This window comes from Limulus polyphemus, unplaced genomic scaffold (assembly GCF_000517525.1).
Source record: "Limulus polyphemus unplaced genomic scaffold, Limulus_polyphemus-2.1.2 Scaffold2279, whole genome shotgun sequence".
Classification (NCBI taxonomy): Eukaryota; Metazoa; Arthropoda; class Merostomata; order Xiphosura; family Limulidae; genus Limulus; species Limulus polyphemus.
This window is the reverse complement of record NW_013667889.1, coordinates 126,232-144,197: the sequence shown is the minus strand read 5'-3', so window position 1 is coordinate 144,197 and position 17,966 is coordinate 126,232. Positions and strand designations below refer to the sequence as shown.

Sequence of the window (17,966 nt, the reverse complement as noted above, 5' to 3'; positions counted from 1 at the left end):
AACTAGAAGGAATACAACATAAAATAGACAAAAAATAAATGTAGTTATCAAACTACAACTAGAATAAATAATAATAACTAATGACTTTTTGTTCTTGAATTTGTTGTATAATTGATAAGACTCATTCACCCTGATTCTGATTTCGTTAACCCCTAGGTGACCCATTCACCCAGTTGAGAAGCAGTAGTTTTAAACTAACAGAAACGCTACAGTTTCGTACCTTATAAACCACAGCTGCAAGTTAGACTGACAGACACACCACAGTTACATACTTTATGTAATACAGCTGTCAAAGTTTAAACTAAAAAAGACACTACAATTTCATACTTTATATAGCACACCTGCAAATTAGACTAACAGAAACACCACAGTTTATACTTTATGGAATATAGCTGTCAAAATTTAAACTAACAGAAACGCTACAGTTTCATACTTTATGGAACACAACTGTTAAAGCTTAGACTAATAGAAACCATTACAGCTTCATACTGTATGGCTACTAAGGTAAAGACTATTGTATATGATTATAATTGCACTTCATTTGCTTATGAAAAACAATCAAACGTGTTATGGGATGTAGTTGCTGTCGTGAACTTGTTGGGTCAGGATTGAACTTGTTCTCTAGGGCAACCAGGCATCATTTCTCCTTATTTCCGTTCGTCATTCCATCAAAGCGACATCTAGCGCGAGGTTGTGTCGCCATGTATATCATAAAATGGACTCCAGTAAAAAGACTCCTTGGTCTTACATAAAAGACTATTTTGAATTTGTTGGAAGTGAAAGTGCAAGTGGATCCCAGTCCCCAAACGAATATTTACAGTGCCAATAATAAGAACTCAGTTTTTTCATATAAAGAAACACGTTAATTACAAACATTCCCATAAACTCAAGGATTTTGAATCGTGCATCAAGAGAGAGGAACGGAGGTAAACGGGTCAAGCAGTCAGTTGAAGCAGCAGAGACAGAGGCTTATACTTCTAGTAAGAGAAAAACTGAGAACAATGAAGCAGAACAAACAACTCTTGGACTATTCATTACTGCTAGTGCCGGGAGGGTTAACCAATGTCATATAAATGCACTTGTAACTGATTTGGTCATTGAGAAGCGCTTTGAAGCTGCCTTTGTCAATGAGAATCACTTCCTCGCAGCTGTTTTTAATTCACTGGTTTGAATTACTTCGAATGCTAAGAAAGAAACTGTTAAATAAATTATGACTAAAAACCTTCAGAGAAGAGGGAAGGCGGCGATGATGAAAGTTCAACAAATGCTGATTTAAGTGATTTTTCGTCATTTTCGAGCACCGAGGAAGATGACGAAGAAGTCTTTTTCATGTGCTTTAAACAACAAGCAAAATCTGCAAGTAATTCGTCCCAAAGTAACAACGATCAAGTAACAGTTCCTGAACAAAGAAACATCTTCAAAATATATATAGAATCAAGTTTGTTCCTTTCACAAGGCCCCCAGTGGCACAGCGGTATGTCTGCGGACTTACAACGCTAGAATCCGGGTTTCGATACCCGTGGTGGGCAGAGCACAGATAGCCCATTGTGTAGCTTTGTGCTTAATTACAAAACAAACAAACCCTTCACAAGCTTTTAAATCTCTCTTCATTTACTTCAATGCGGTTATTCCCTGGAGTGAAGCTGTAGAGCACATTTTCTCAACAAGTAAAGACATTTTGAAGCACAAAAGAGTTGGATCGACGGATAACAATTTCGAGAAGCTGATGCTACTGAAATTAAATAACTAATTAAAAACAATAATAAAATTGAATAAATAATAAGGAACGTAATATCTTCTAATATTAGAATATTACTTGTTATTGGCTCATTTATTATTATTATTACTGTCATCGTATTATTTTTTTATGTTGTGTTCTTTAAGTACAATAATGCAACGTATCGAAGGCAGTATTGTTCTCAGCTGCTTTCGACTCCTCATCCACAAGTATGAATAGGCTGTTCTGAGAAGTCTGTATCATGCTTTTGTATAAAAAAAGTATTACAATTTACCAATAAATTTGCTTTCTTCATTTTTATATTATCAATTGACAAAAAAAAATTAATGAAAAATGTCTGTTTCAAAAGTAGCGGAATTTTTCTTGATGTAGCGATAACGATAGCAGCGCTCCATTGAGGAGGTAGCGAACACAGCTATGGTAGTCCGTTACGTGGAGAGTTTTGTTCCTCATTTAAGAGGATAATATAAATGGAATATATTATGAGACAAATATATCAATAACTGAATTCCTGAAAATAGCATTCAAGCTCACAATATTTAAAAGAACTATACCAGCAGAAGATAAAATGTTTAGAAGATGTCGGTAAAGTACATTTTTAGATACTTTATCATGGAATTAGCCCACTTCATTAAAGTAAAGTAATGAATCATCTAACCTACTACATCTCGGCATATAAGCTGTTAAAATACATTTTAAAGTTGTTCACCAGAACATATTTGACCTTCTAGCTGTTTTTTCTCTAGACTATTACTTCAAAATTAGGGACGGCAAGCGCAGACTGCCCTCGAGTAACTTTACTCAAAATTCAACAAAATAAAGATATTTTTCTGAGGCATTTGAATACAACCAATTTAGCTGACGCTATTAACTAATTGAAAAGCATTGGAATGAGAACATGATGGCTAATTTTCTTTATCAGTTCAAAACAATCAGATATATACATATTAAGATACATCTTAATTTAACAACTTTATCTATCGAGACCTTTGAGCTTAAGCTATCTAACAAACGTGTCGTTTCTCTGGCAACGTGTTTTTACTGTTACTATGACAACGCAGGAAGCTGGAGCGCTTCAGCATTTCTTCGGATTCATAATAAAAACCTCTAAAGTAAACATCCTCGTTCGTTTGTTTGTTTTTTATGGATTTCGCTCAAAGCTACATGAGGGCTATCAGTGCTAACCGTCCCTAATTTAGAGGGAAGGCAGCTAGCCATCACCACCCACCGCCAACTCTTGGGCTACTTTTTTTTACAAACGAATAGTGGGATTGACCGTTACATTATAACGCGCCCTCGGCTGAAAGGGTGAGCATGTTTGGTGTGACGGGGATTCGAACCCACGACCCACAGATAGCGAGTAGAGCGCCCTAACCACCTGGCCATCCTCGTTCGAACTGTGGTTTCATGACTCCAAGTAAATGTATTATAAATTTTCCACGAAGATATAATTTTTCCTGTATTTGAAGGTTAACGTAAACATCTTTACACAAATAATTAAAAATATAGACCTTTATTTGCCAACTTAATACCTAAATATTTTGATGTATTAACTTTACTAAATTTGGTCATATTCTAATTTTATCTCATTAATCGCATCTTTTGTCCTTATAAATGCTTATTTTTTTTCAAAACACTGACGTGGGAGTCAAGGTTTCTTCCTTTTTCTGATTTTTTGAAAATTAACGTATGTTGCATTTCTTCTTTCGGTGGGACAGCGGTAAATTTACGCTAAAATATGAGGTTCGATTCCCCAATGTTGACACATCGAATAACCCAATGTGACTTTGCTCTAAAACAAAAGAAAAAAAAACAAATACTTCTTAAAAAGAGCTACGGTCTGGTTTGTTTTGTTTCGTTGTTTTTTTGCTAGCTTTTTAAGCTGTTTATTTTTTTAATTGTCTTATTAACGCATTTTTGTATATGTTTGCAAAACTAAAGAGTGGTTGGTTATTATACGAAAAACGAAGACGTGTTCTCACGAACTATGTCATATCTTTGGAGGACTAACATCAAACCCCACAGTGGCACAGCGGTATGTCTGCGGACTTACAACGCTAGAATCCGGGTTCGATACCCGTGCTGGGCAGAGCACAGATAGCCCATTGTGTAGCTTTGTGCTTAATTACAAACAAACTAACTAACGGCAAACGCATTAATTTATAATAAATTAAATACGTTCCTCGTTTACAACATAGAACTGAAATGCGTTAAACATATTTTAACAGAAAAAAAAGGACGGTGTGCCTAAGCGGAAATAGGCCAAGTTAATCCAATTGAGTATTTGAATAATTTTTAAACCTGAAATAATAGTTAATTGCCCATTATAATAGATAATGCGACATTCCTCACGTGTACAAACTCTCATTTCCTAACGTTCTCAATCGACACATTTATTTGTATTTAGATTATTTTTATTTTTGTAATAGTCTTCCTTTGTATGCATTTATTATTTGCTTTACTACTCTCGTGTTCACCGTCACGTTCTGTTCCCGTAACCCCTACTCCATCTTCGGTCGTTTCCTGCCAAACAGGAAGTCCTCCATCTCGCATCACCTCCTGTGCTTTAGAATTCCTGCACTTTCAAAATTTCCTGTTGGTTCTTCACCATCTAAGCTTTAGTCTGTTTTCTCTCAGATTTTACCCTTTCCTCGAGAAGATGTTGCGTGTTGTTGATTCCTACAACTGCTTGCTTCGAATGATATATTTAAGGTATTGATTCGCCGTGTCATCCAATCCGAGCAGTTCTTTCTTCTCACAACTCGCTGATTTTTTTGAAATTATTTTTAATGGCGAATGTTAGAAATTTGTTCATTAATTTTTCATCTTGGAGGATATAGAAAATATATGCAGCAATTTCTAAATGCCAGGTATAGAAAGTCAGCATGATTAATGGTACCTTCCCACGCTAACGTTGAGGACGCTCGTGTTGTAAGTGATAAATACAGTAGCGGGCTTATTATACTCCTTTGTTTTACCAGTTTACCTCCACAAAACAAGATGATATGCACGTTCTAGTACAGAATCTGTTTGTATTCTCACGCCAAGAATGTGTGAAAATACGGTGCCAGACATTGCGTGATGTTACATACCAATAATATGTACGAAATATAAAACCACAGCTAAATGCATGTTTTTAGAACATGTAAAAGATTTTTGCACGTTTTTGTGACGTGCACAGTATAATGTTGAATTGTGTGTTTCGTTACCGCACGACAGACATTTTATGTAGTGTAACAACGAGCTGTATGCCCTTATTAATAGAACTTGTATTGTTGATCTTTCTGAACTTATTAACACATTCATTAAAGATGCACAAAATAATGATGGAATTTATGCTTATCTTAACTCTCTTCCCATCATTATGTATAAACACGTGTTTACTTGGTAACACGTACAATAAAAAATGTGCTAAATGAAACTTTGTCATTTGTGCTCTGATTAACACAAGCCATGTCAGGGTTGTGTTTAGTTATTAATGCGTTGACAAAAGATCTCCAGAATGCAATGTTGATATTTTTGCTAACTAGTGTGTGTCCGTGTTACAACATACGGCAAATATACAGAGAACAAAATGTTTATTTGTGTTTGTGTTAACATTGGAAAAAATAGGCAGAGCACAGTATTTGCCTATATATTCTGGTAAATGTGTATGATGGACTTGTTTAGGATGCAGCGTCAAATATGTATGCTATTGTTTGTTTGTTTGTTGAATTTCGCACAAAGCTACTAGAGGGCTACCTGCGATAGCCATCCCTAATTTAGAAGTGATAGACTAGAAGGAAGGCAGGTAGTCAACACCACCCACTGCAAAGTCTTGGGCTACTCTTTTGCCAACGAAATTATAACATCAAATTATAACGCCCCCGCGACAGAAAGGACGAGTATGTTCGGAGATGGAATTCGAACCCGCGACCCGCATATTGCGAGTTGAGCGCTCTAACCACTAAGTCTAAACTACACAATAGGCTATCTGTGCTCTGGTCACCACGGAGAATCGAACCCCAGATTTTAGCGTTGTAAGTCCGTAAACGTAACGCTGGCCTACCGGAGGATTGCATATTATCATTAAAAATACATTTAAGATGTGCATCACAATGTTGCTTTTTGAATTTGTTAAAACCCGTCATGGTCAAATAAGAACATTGTGTGGCAAAGCTTTATTCAAAATTGAATACAAATCACGTAGAATTGTACAAGGCAACATTACATCTGTGTTGTTATTAACTTACATTATGGGAATATTTAGAATAAAACTCTCTAAACTTGCCTTTTCTCGTAACGTCTCTTATTAAAATGTGTATACTTTGGGGTCGTTTAAAACCTCAACACTGTAAAATAGCTTATCTGTTGGAGCGCTTTGTTACTATTGTATTAATCGAATGATATTGGCTAATAATAACGAACATTCTTAACTCCTTACAAATTGTTTTGCATTGAACCTTACTAAAGAAAGATCACAAGTGATTCTAAATATCGCGATTTAAGCTCTTTGGTGTCGAAAAAATAAAAATGCTGAAATTTCCGTAAAGATATCCACTATCCAGTAAAACTTAGTTTATATTTCACACATTCCATCATCGTGTAATTCACGTTTTTGATAGACGTAGGCAAGTTTTCAAAAACTCAATTTCAAACAGGTAATCACGGAACAAAAATAATCTCCGTATGCATTATGAACATCAGTGAAACACAATAATAGAATACTCAGGTTTATAATTCAAAAATACTACACTACCCATTCAGTTCATAACTCTGGCCGTAACACTAACTAGCCAACTGACATCACTGACCATTACACTAACAGTAATCTTATAATTCTGGCTATTAGATTATCCGGACAACTCACTACTCTGTCCGTCACACCATACTTTCATTTCACAACTCTGTAAATGTAAATTGAAAAGGAAAAATTGTTTTATAGGTATCTAACTATTTTTAAGAAACATTTTATTTACATGGGTAAACAGTGTTGGGAAAACTTTCATGAATATCGGTGCATTTCTGATTTCAGAATAACTGGAAGAAAATAACAAGGAAGATAAAAAGAAATTTCCAATACTTGCGACAGATATGAAAATAAATGACAAGTTTTTGTTAACAATATTATATGTTCTTTCAACTTTTAACCTTGAGTATGTAGAAATTTCGCAAATATGTATGCAGTCGGAATTTAAGGTTGACGTTGAACAATGTTCTTACTGGAGCAAGAACAATAATTTAAGATTCACATTGAACAATGTTTTTACTGGAACAAGAACAATAATTTAAGATTCACATTGAACAATGTTCCTACTGGAACAAGAACAATAATTTAAGGTTCACGTTGAACAATGTTCTTACTGGAGCGAGAACAATAATTTAAGATTCACATTGAACAATGTTCTTACTGGAACAAGAACAATAATTTAAGGTTCACGTTGAACAATGTTCTTGCTAGAGCAAGAACAATAATTTAAGGTTCACGTTGAACAATGTTCTTACTGGAGCGAGAACAATAATTTAAGGTTCACGTTGAACAATGTTCTTACTGGAGCAAGAACAATAATTTAAGGTTCACGTTGAACAATGTTCTTACTGGAGCAAGAACAATAACTTAAGGTTCACGTTGAACAATGTTCTTACTGGAGCAAGAACAATAACTTAAGGTTCACGTTGAACAATGTTCTTACTGGAGCAAGAACAATACCTTTTTAGGAAAAGAACATATAGTTTGCCCTCTCCCAATGTTTCAAAACTTAAATTGTGCTAAGAAGTAAAATTCAGGGTAGATGACGCAGTCAGAAGGTAAACCGTTTATATTTGAATAAATAAAATAATATAGCAGGCTGATACTTTTTTGATATTTTTGTAGCCTACAAAAACATAAGTTTGCATAATTCCCAAATTTTCGGCTCAATAATACATACACCTGCACATTGCTGAATATTTAAAGAGTGAGCCGTTTTGTCCCACTTGACCACTGTTGTTAGACAGCTACCTTCTCCACTGGTTTTGAATGTAAGCTAAAATCTGAATAAATAAACTATGTAATATTTCTTGTCTTCGACCTTAGTATAAAAAGAAGTAAAATAAGAGACACAATATAATATAATACAAATATGCGTGTTCTAAAAAGGACAAATCCAATATCTAGCGTCTTTAATTAGTCTATATTTCCTATGAAGAAATTTGAATTAAGTTATGTATCCTTGAAGCTGAACAAACGAGACCTCGAAATAACTTGCAAAGTTCTGATATTGAAGGACACTCTTCGTAATATAATCAAATCGAGAAAAAATCGTGTTGCACCTCAAAATACAACATAATTGTATAAATTTTGTTAGTTTTGAAGCTAAGCACAAAGCTACACAATGGGCTATCTGTGCTCTGCCCAGCACGGGTATCGAAACCCGGTTTCTAGCGTTGTAAATCCGCAGACATACCGTTGTGCCACTGGGGGGGGGGGGCTATATACATTTTATGTTAAGTTAGAGTTATTGAAATTTATCTGTTAGGAAACGTATGTCTTATAACTTTTGCACAAACAAAAACTGTTTCACAATATCTTGAATCCTGATGTCAGAAAATTGGCTAAACATTTGCACTTTATTTGCTCTTTGTTACAAAGTTAAACTTTCGTTCTTGTGATGATTCTTCATTATGGTTGTCATAGCAACCTTATCTCAAAAGACCATTATAGGGAACACACGCTTCTTGAATGTTATCAAACTTCAGCATTCACCGAAACTTCCAAAGTAATCTATTCTGTAGAAACTGATTGATGACATTTATTAACTTCGAATATTTTTTCCCCTTTGTTTGATTGTTTAATGATGAGTCTCATTTGATTTGCATTTGCATCATTATGATATAATCTACATGTTTCAATTATTACAATGATTGGTACTTGTAGTTTGAGCCAATGTGTGTCACCAAAGTAAAAATCCAGATGTTTCTGGTTTGACGATAGAAACTGAACTGTAGGTTTTTGTTTGGCGTTTGGAATATTAAGTACGTAATATTTTCAAAGTGGGCTTATAAAACACATAGTATATTACGTCTGCAGTTTGTGTGTGTGTGTGCCGCAGAAAAGAAATGTACAACCAGGGACAATCCAAGGTAAATGCTATTATGCAGATTTACGTCCGCTTAATCTATCATCCTGTCATATTATAAATTATTTCTGTGACTTTTTTCATTGATACATTCAAACCAAGCCAAGTTTTTTTATAACTTTTATAAATAACGTGTTAAGCCGTGCTATGTAATCTTTCATAGCTGTGTGCTTGATGCTTTCTTCTACTTCTAAGTACAGTATTTGCATGCATACATGACTTAATATAGCTAATATATAACCAAATAGTGGTATATACTGGGAGGAATTGTTCCAAGAGATGGTTAAAAGAGCCATCATTATATTTTCACGTGCAACTTTGCACGTTTCGTGTTAACTCATAAACATACTCATCTTACAGAAGACAGTAATACTTTTAGTTGGGTATGTCAAAAGTTTAGGCGAACATCTGAGCCAGATCGGTCAAGCAATTGAAAATTGGAGCTCGTTAAATCAAAGATTAGAGTCGTAAATAACAGTGGTTATTTCAATATTCCATCATTTTTCTCAAAGTAGATTAGAGAAGTAAAAGCCTTCGTTCGTTCTGGTTGCAAAAAATTGCTGTTGTTGATACTTTCAGAACTGGTAATTTGAGTTTTTATGAGAATATAAACCCAACTGTACGATATATATATATGTGTGTGTGTGTGTGTGTTTTAGCAGTAGCAAAGTTATGTCTTCTTATAAGACCATTTGTAAGTTTTACTTTTTAATGAACATTATTAATGTAACATGCCCACTCATTTTATGAATACTTACAACTTTACACAAAGACAATTTTATAGAATGCCAAAGTAAGTAAGAATCTTTATATGCTATAAACTTTTCGACACAACATATCCTATTTATAGTCGGGTTAGCAATTTTTTAAACTTTTTTTTTAGCAAATCATTATCGACCAGTAACTGTTCAGCCGGCTTTTACATCAAATGTTTAAATTCTTCCATTTCACTGCATGGATAAGAATCAAAACTGATTACACTCTAGATAAGCAACCAGTTAAGATGTATGAACCAATGTTTATGACTAGTCCCAGTTTGTATGAAGTTAAGCACAAAGCTACACAATGGGCTATCTGTGCTCTGCCCACCACGAGTATCGAAACCCGCTTTCTAGCGTTGTAAGTCCGCATACATGCCGCTGTGCCATTGGGGGGCGACTTCTCCCACTTTTCCTGTTTCTTCTCTTTACTTATCCTTACTACATGCGGAAACCCAAAGAAGCTGTGTTTTATAATTAGTTGCAGTTTGAGGTATTCGACTGAAAATTTAACTGGCATAGATTTTTGAACTGTGCGAGAGAAGACGTCACTTCCGGTTATATACGACTTAGTTTTCTATTTATCACCAGCCTTATGATAATATTTCCTATTTGCATCTTTTACTGTTATACTTTTAGTATTGACATTTTCATCTCTTGACCATACTATATGTACAAAATTTTTAATAAGTGTATATATTTTAGGTCACATTAAAACAACAGAATTACAAACCTAAAGTTACGAAGGGTTTTCAGGGCGGCCGTGTATATATAAAATATTAATAATTTTATAGTTTTTAAACAAACAAAAAAAAAACATGCAAATTCCATTGACAGTTACGTCATATGGTTCTTTTTATAAATTCATTATTTTAGTATCGAGGTTTGTAAATATAATGTAAGTTGGGAGGCGAGTGTGAAGACCAGTAAAAGGGGGTCGTGATAAATAAATGTTTGAAATGCCTTTTTCTAATGTCTTAACAGTTTCAACTGGTGCTTCTTAATTTTGGTGGGGTAAAAAGATTTTATTTTGAGTACTTATTTCGCACCTTTTTGTAAGACTACATTTGTACGACTAAACAATAACTAACACGTAATTTATATTTGATTTACCCCCTCAATGGCACAGCGGCCAGTCTGCGGACTTAAACGCTAGAATCTGGATTTCGATACCCGTGGTGTGCACAGCACAGATAGCCCAAATTGTAGCTTTGGGTTTAACTAGAAATAAACCTTTGATTTACCATAGTATCTGTGTTTGAATAACATTTCTGGCTGACTTTAAGGGTTATGTTTAAGAATCTTTCATATATGCTCTAATCATATATATTGTTTTCATTTTGTAGTTAAGGTCAACATAATGTGCACAATCACAGGAGTTACGCACTCTGTAACGCTGGCAGTTTAGTGCGCTGCATCTCTAGTTGCTTCGCACAAAATTTATGAAGAATGTTGTAAAATATATTTTCGATTTTCGAGAATTTTTCAATTGTATAACTGTGTTGATGAAAATGACCAAATCTTTTATTCTGTTAACATTTTGATACAGTATTTTACAGCTTCTTAAACATTTTGTTGAAACCCAATATATAATCTTCAGTATGTGTATATTATCAAGTTTTTCTGTTTTCATCATATATACTTAAAATACCAAAAAAACGTTTACATTGAATTTAACAAAGTTCAGCACTAACGATAAAGACGGTAGTGACTGGTAGCAACCTCCCCCCCCCAACTACCCACAAAAAAGTAAGTTTACTTCATCTGCCTACACTGGTGATTAACAAGTTAAACAGTTTTACAGTAGAACTTATGTTACAGTAACGCATAAAATGTCTGATGATTTTGGTAGTTGTTTTAATCAGTTATAATGCATGACAAATCACCTTAGTTTTTCCTATACCGATTTCTGACAGATTTTATGAATCCGAGATAAAGGGGCATGGCATGGCCAGGTGGTTAGGGCACTCGACTCGCAATCTGTGGGTCGCGGGTTCGAATCACACCAAACATGCTCGCCCTTTCAGTTGTGGGGGCGTTATAATGTGACGGTCAATCCCACTATTCGTTGGTAAAAGAGTAGCCCAAGAGTTGGCGGTGATGACTAGCTGCCTTCCCTCTAGTCTTACACTGCTAAATTAGGGACGGCTAGCGCAGATAGCCCTCGTGTAGCTTTGCGCGAAATCCATAACAAACAAACAAACCGAGATAAAAGACGTGACCTAGAACCGAAGGATAGTTATGCCTTTCATGCTGTTTAAAAATAAATAAATTATATTAACTAACCAGCTAAAAATGACCAAGTGTTCTGTAAATATTATAAGATGTAAAATATAATTTACGAATATTTTAATGAACAAGATGTAAAAGCTAGATAGTAGCCAGTCAGAAAAAACTCGCTGTTGTTCTTACTTGCTCAGGTTCGATGTAAGAATAATTACATATGTAAACAAAAAAAACATAGCATGCTTATTATAAATAACATTATTTTTCTGAAACGTTAACTTTGTATAAAAGTTTAGTACAGGTAAAAGAATTATTTGTTTGTTATTAAGCACAAAGCTATACAATGAGCTATCTGTGCTTTGCCTACCACTGGTATCAAAACCCAATTTTTAGCATTATAAGTCCATAGACTTAACGCCGAGCCACCGTGGGGCGTGAAATTTTTTTGTTGTTTTTGTTTGTTATTAAGCACAAAGGGCTATCTGTGCTCTGTCCACCATAGGTATCGAAGCCCGGTTTCTAGCAGTAAAAGTCAGCAGACATACCACTGTAGAATTGTAGTAGAGCTTTGTATAATTTTGCAATTAACATATCGCCAGTTAGGATTTACCAAAAAAAAATTTAAATGTAGTACTTTTCATGGCAATTTATAGAATAAGCTAATAACCTGTTTGTTGATTACAGGTTCTAACAAACAAACTAAAATATTATTCTGTGATTGTCAAGAATTCTTATACTACATAATTAATTATTTCAGAAAAATTTGGTTGAGGAAGTATATACATATTTAAGAATTTATTATTTATGAAATAAGCCTGCAGATAGAGAACTCGTGATGGTAGACCGGTACAATTGTAGTTACCACAGTTGTTAACTTAATCGGTTTAACATATTAGTTTACCGTCACGGTAAGCTCCGTTTGATCATCTTTTCAATAAATTACAAATTCTTGGACTAAACCATATATGTGTGTGTCTGCTTTTTATTTTCTTCTTTTTTTCAAAAGGTCTATCACTACGCTAGCCACGTGTTACCTAATTTTTTAAGATCAGTAGTATTTTACAAAGCACATCTTTGGGTATTTTATTCATTTTTTCAAAAGGTTTATCACTACGCTAGCCACGTGTTACCTAATTTTTTAAGATCAGTAGTATTTTACAAAGCACATCTTTGGGTATTTTATTCATTTTTGTGATAATTAATCTATATTGGGTCATTTTGTTCTTTTATAAGTTTTGTTTTAGCACAGTCTTAGCACGCTGTTTTTAATTTAATTTGTAAGTATTTTTAGCATAACGTACGTACCATTAAATGTAAGAAGTACAAAAATGATATACAGTGGATCAAATTGCATGCTATTTTCATTAAAATGTTTCTTATTTTCGTTTTCCCCTTCTAATTTTATCATTTTATATCTTCCATCCTTGGTATATAGGAATATTAAGTCATGCCAACAACGCCTGTTACACAAAATTGGGTAAGTTTTCTCAAATCTACATTATATTTTTCTTACACGTAACACTACTAATCCATAATGTTGTACGTCTAAATTAGTTACAGTGGTAACGTGTTCCACCTGCATATCGCCTCTCTAAAAATGTTACAATGTCTCCTTTCATTTTGACTTTTTTCACACAAAAAATATTTTTTAACTGTCTCCAATCATACTGATTGTTTTTTCTCCAAGTTAAAAAGAGCAGACCTGGCTGTCACTGTATAAAAAATGTCTCCATGTTGATTTTTTTCGTCTCTACATAACCTGTATCTATCAATCTCAATCTGCTTGGTTATTATTCTTACAGACATCTCACCACTCATCCCGTCTTCAATTTCATCACTTTGGTATTGACTGAACATTATTACAACATATAGTTGCAGTTTGCATCTTCCTGCTGATCTAATCTTCCTAGGTAGTACAGAGTGTATTCTATGATCGGAAGTCACGAATCGACTCTGGCATTCTGAGCAACTCCTACCTTGCATCCAATATTAGTACACTTGCTAATTATTGAAACATTGCCATTAATCATTTCTGATGAGTTATTATTTTTTGTGTTATTCAGCTTATGATAAGTCTTTGTTTTTGCACCCTCTGGATGAATGAACGTGATCTAGAACCGGGGTGGTGGTTATGTAGTAAAGGGTGAATACAAGGGAATGCTTCTATAACCTGCATCATACATACACTGTTAATTAAAAACTCTTTGATGTTTTTGATATGCTATCTCTAGTATTCAGCCGTTGTCTTGATGTCTACTGTATGTAAAAATCGTAATATATTTCTTCCTATTAACCTGCCATGTTGTCGACCTGATGTCATCTTATCATGTTGAACTGATATAACAAGCCATCTCTTTACTGACTTGCTAACACTAGTTATCACCCTATTGTCTTTTGTCATCAGTGATTATCTTGGTGACCTTATCTTCACCCATCACCATGTTGGCCTGCTATCTTTAACATAGATTTGTCCTTTCTGTCGGCCATCACCGTGTGGTCTGCTTTCACAATATTTCACCATGCTGATTTTCAGAGGAGCCACTGCTTGTTCACTAGTAATAACTGCTTTCAGATGTTGTGACATGCTATTACCCTACTAACCTTCCTACCAATCAACATCTTGTTCACTACTGTGACATGCTATTACCCTACTAACCTTCCTACCAATCAACATCTTGTTCACTACTGTGACATACTATTACCCTACTAACCTTCCTACCAATCAACATCTTGTTCACTGCTGTGACATGCTATTACTCTACTAACCTTCTTACCCATCAACACCTGGTTCACTGCTGTGATAAACTATTACCCTACTAACCTTCTCACCATGTTGACCTGTTATCACAAACCATCTTCGAGTACCCTGATGCCAATATCACTCTGTTGACCTGTTGTTACGGTCAATGAGCTTGTTGACTTTCTCATGAATCGTTACTGTACTGACCAACTGTGACTCTGCTGTCCTGTTTTAACTAGCTTTCATCTTGCTAGCATTTTTCACTAACCTTCACTTAGCCTCCTATAGTCTCTTTATATAAGTATGTTAAAGATTTATTTTATTTTCCACCTTTGGATTTAAAAGTTTTTTTATTAAATGGTAACGTTTTATGTCTTTTTGTTCGCATTTCTATTTCAATAAACTTTTCTGGCGAAACTTATTTTTTAAAAATATAGTTATTATTTTAGATATTCTGATTTATTTCGACAGTTAAGTATGAAACTCGATTCCTTGCAGAAAGTTATAGGCTAAGAGTAAGCTTCTTGGAAGCGTACGTAATGAAGTCTTATATATCTCTGTTTAATGTTAGTATTTGTCGTAATTTTTCAAAACTTAAAAACGTATTTTCTAAAATAAGCCATCTCAATCAAATAATCTCTTAATAGCATAAGATCTGAAATTAAAAAAATAATCAAAATGGTTTTTAATGTTGTTCAAAACTAAAAAAAATTCTAAAGCTGAAAAGGCAAACGTTTGATTAAATTCAATAAATTTCCCTTATATCCACGTGAACTGAAAATCGATGTAACAATGTGTACGTCCTGCCTGATTAAGAAAACGAAGTTAAAAGCAATATTAGAAAATAAGTCTACATTTATAATGCACAAAAAAATTATAAAACAAACAAACCTGAAAGTACTGGTAAAAAAACAACAACTTTGACTGAAACAATTAAACAGTGGAGAAGATGTTGGTTATAGATTGCTAAGAAAGTAGCACTCGTTAGTTATGAAAGAAACAGTAAAGGAGTTTCATTGTTCTTCGGTAACGTTGTTTTCATGGAGTATAACTCCTCATTTGGTCATGACACTATTGCTGATCCCAAACTTTAGTGTTTAGAAAACCTCACTACACTGATGTTTAATTCATGAAACATGGGAAGCCGTTTCCAACGTTTGTCTGAACGGTTTATCACCAATTGTGTGGTTTAAGTCTTGATGAGAAGCGTTGTCAGACAGATAAAGATGAATACGTCGCTTGTCTTCCTGCGGAGTAGATGACGTTTTTCTGGTATGTTAGAATAACTCTGACACAACAGTTCTCTTTGTGACGTACTGCTGGCGACTTCAATATCATTAGACGTAGTGCAATCGGTTGTTGGCTTGGGATATTGTCATGTTTTCTGAACAGTACCATATATCAATCCAGAGTTTAATCAGTAAAATGTCTTCTGAGATTAGTTGTTTTGAGTTTTGTAACTTTCTAGAAACACTCTTTGGTTTTGTTTTCACACGTTACTCATATAGCTCTTAACCATTGTTTCTACACCCAAATCGTTCTGTAGACGGTTAGCATATGGGAAGTATATTGTTTCAAAGATAAACAAAACGCGTTTGAAAGAACTTTTTATCAGATCCATAAGGTAATAAACAAGAATGTACATAGTATAAAATTGTATATTTCTGCGGTAAAAATAGTGGATGTATAAATATATATGGAACTTAAGAGATTAAAAGCGCATTTTTAACTATAAGGCAAAAAAATAGGTAAAGCCATTTCTTTCTCAAAATCAAATGCTCATAATGGAAATATAATCAGCTATCATTTATCAACAGTTAACCTTATCAATAAACTTAAATGTTTTAAAAACCATGACTGAGGTGAAATACGTTGATCAAAACATTAGGCTTCTCATTAAACGAACACTTTATGTCAACGTTTCTCATATGGTTTCGTGCGCGCTCCCCTGTTTATTTATGAAAGAGTGCGTTAGGTGGCAATATATAATACATGGATACACATTAAATACTATATGAATTGTAGTAATTACTTATTATTTTCACTAATAAAAAATATATTAGAACGCTTAATTTTGCATTATTGCACTACTGATTCTAACCTGATCGCTCTTGCACCCAATATATCTTTTCCACCACCTAGGGGTGCCCCACACGTTGAATAATGCTGCTTTATCTATTACGCGAGCCAAATGATCTAACGACTGTGTTGGAAGGTTTACTACAATGTGCGATTTTGAGTAAAATACAAAGTTGTTCCGCCGAAACACTGTCCAGAATTTCTCCTTACGTACTATGTAGTTCCATTTCTTATGATGAATGGAGTTACCTATACACTCCAAAACTAAAGATGAAGTACACTCAAGTAAATGGTATTATCAGAAAATGTTAACAAAGTAATCTTTAAACTACCAGCTTAACCCTACGGAATGACTTTACACCTGTTCACCGTAAAGAACCTATAGATGTTTCCATAAGAAAATTATGTAACTTATCAGTTTCTTATTTTTCGTATACTTCTAACATTAAAACCAGAACTGAGCTGATTTTCGCTTATCCGTGACTTTTCCTTAAACGATAATTCATTAATGTCCTTTTCGTCTCATACGTACTTTTGTTGCCTTCTAATGCGAACTTTTGGAAAAATAAATCTAAAAAGAAGTTGATTTACATGTGATCATGAAATATAGAAACAGTCTCTCTTGTGCACTGTGAAAATACCAAGTATGGTAGAAACATTCAACTCATATTTTTCAGCACTGTAAAAACTTAAGACTAGAATAAATAAACTCACTCACCTAGGCTTCAGGAATTAAATCTCGCTTAAATGAATTAGAAATTAACGCTTTCAACTAGGCTAGATTGCATAAAACTAACCAACGTACTTACGCTAAAAAAATCAAAAACAAGCCTATTCATTAAGGCTAGGTGACTCCAAAATTGTCCCGTATATCCAGATACAGACTAGGTGAATTAAAACGTAGCATGCTCAACCAGATTAGCTTACGCTTGAAAATTAATCAGTTTATCTGTGCTAGATTAATAAAGAACTAATATGCCTAACCAGACATGATCTCTTAAGAACTAACCGACTTTATCAAAGCCAGTGGTGCAAACATTTCTATGGCGTCCCCCTTTCTAAACATGAGTTTTGTTGCCTTTCCCCACACCCTGTGTAAAAATAAAACAAGTCTTAAAAGGGTAGGTAGTATAAGGCAAATAGTTTCAGTTTACTCACCAATCTAGTGTGAAGGATGGACTTGAGCTTGGGATAAGCTGAGGTCCAATCGTGGCTGAACTGTTGCCACAGCAACTCGGAGATCCCCTCTACCTGCAGACGAGATCGCTTTTTTGTTTTAATTGCTGCCAAGTACAGGTATGTTATTGTTTGTTTGTTTGTTTGTTTTA

At 34.3% G+C, this 17,966-nt stretch overlaps 1 protein-coding gene across 3 annotated transcripts in view; it reads left to right on the top strand.

Annotated features, from left to right (window-relative positions):
* Positions 1–17,966, top strand: part of LOC106466497 (neuron navigator 3-like) — a 143,069-nt gene that overhangs the window by 25,854 nt on the left and 99,249 nt on the right. For 2 of the 3 annotated variants that reach the window (XM_022394524.1, XM_022394523.1), the window contains exon 6: positions 13,255–13,296. The exons of the other annotated variant lie outside the window; for it this stretch is intronic. In XM_022394524.1, coding sequence (XP_022250232.1) covers positions 13,255–13,296 — 42 coding nt within the window. The remainder of the gene's footprint in view (positions 1–13,254; positions 13,297–17,966) is intronic. 3 annotated transcript variants of the gene reach the window in all.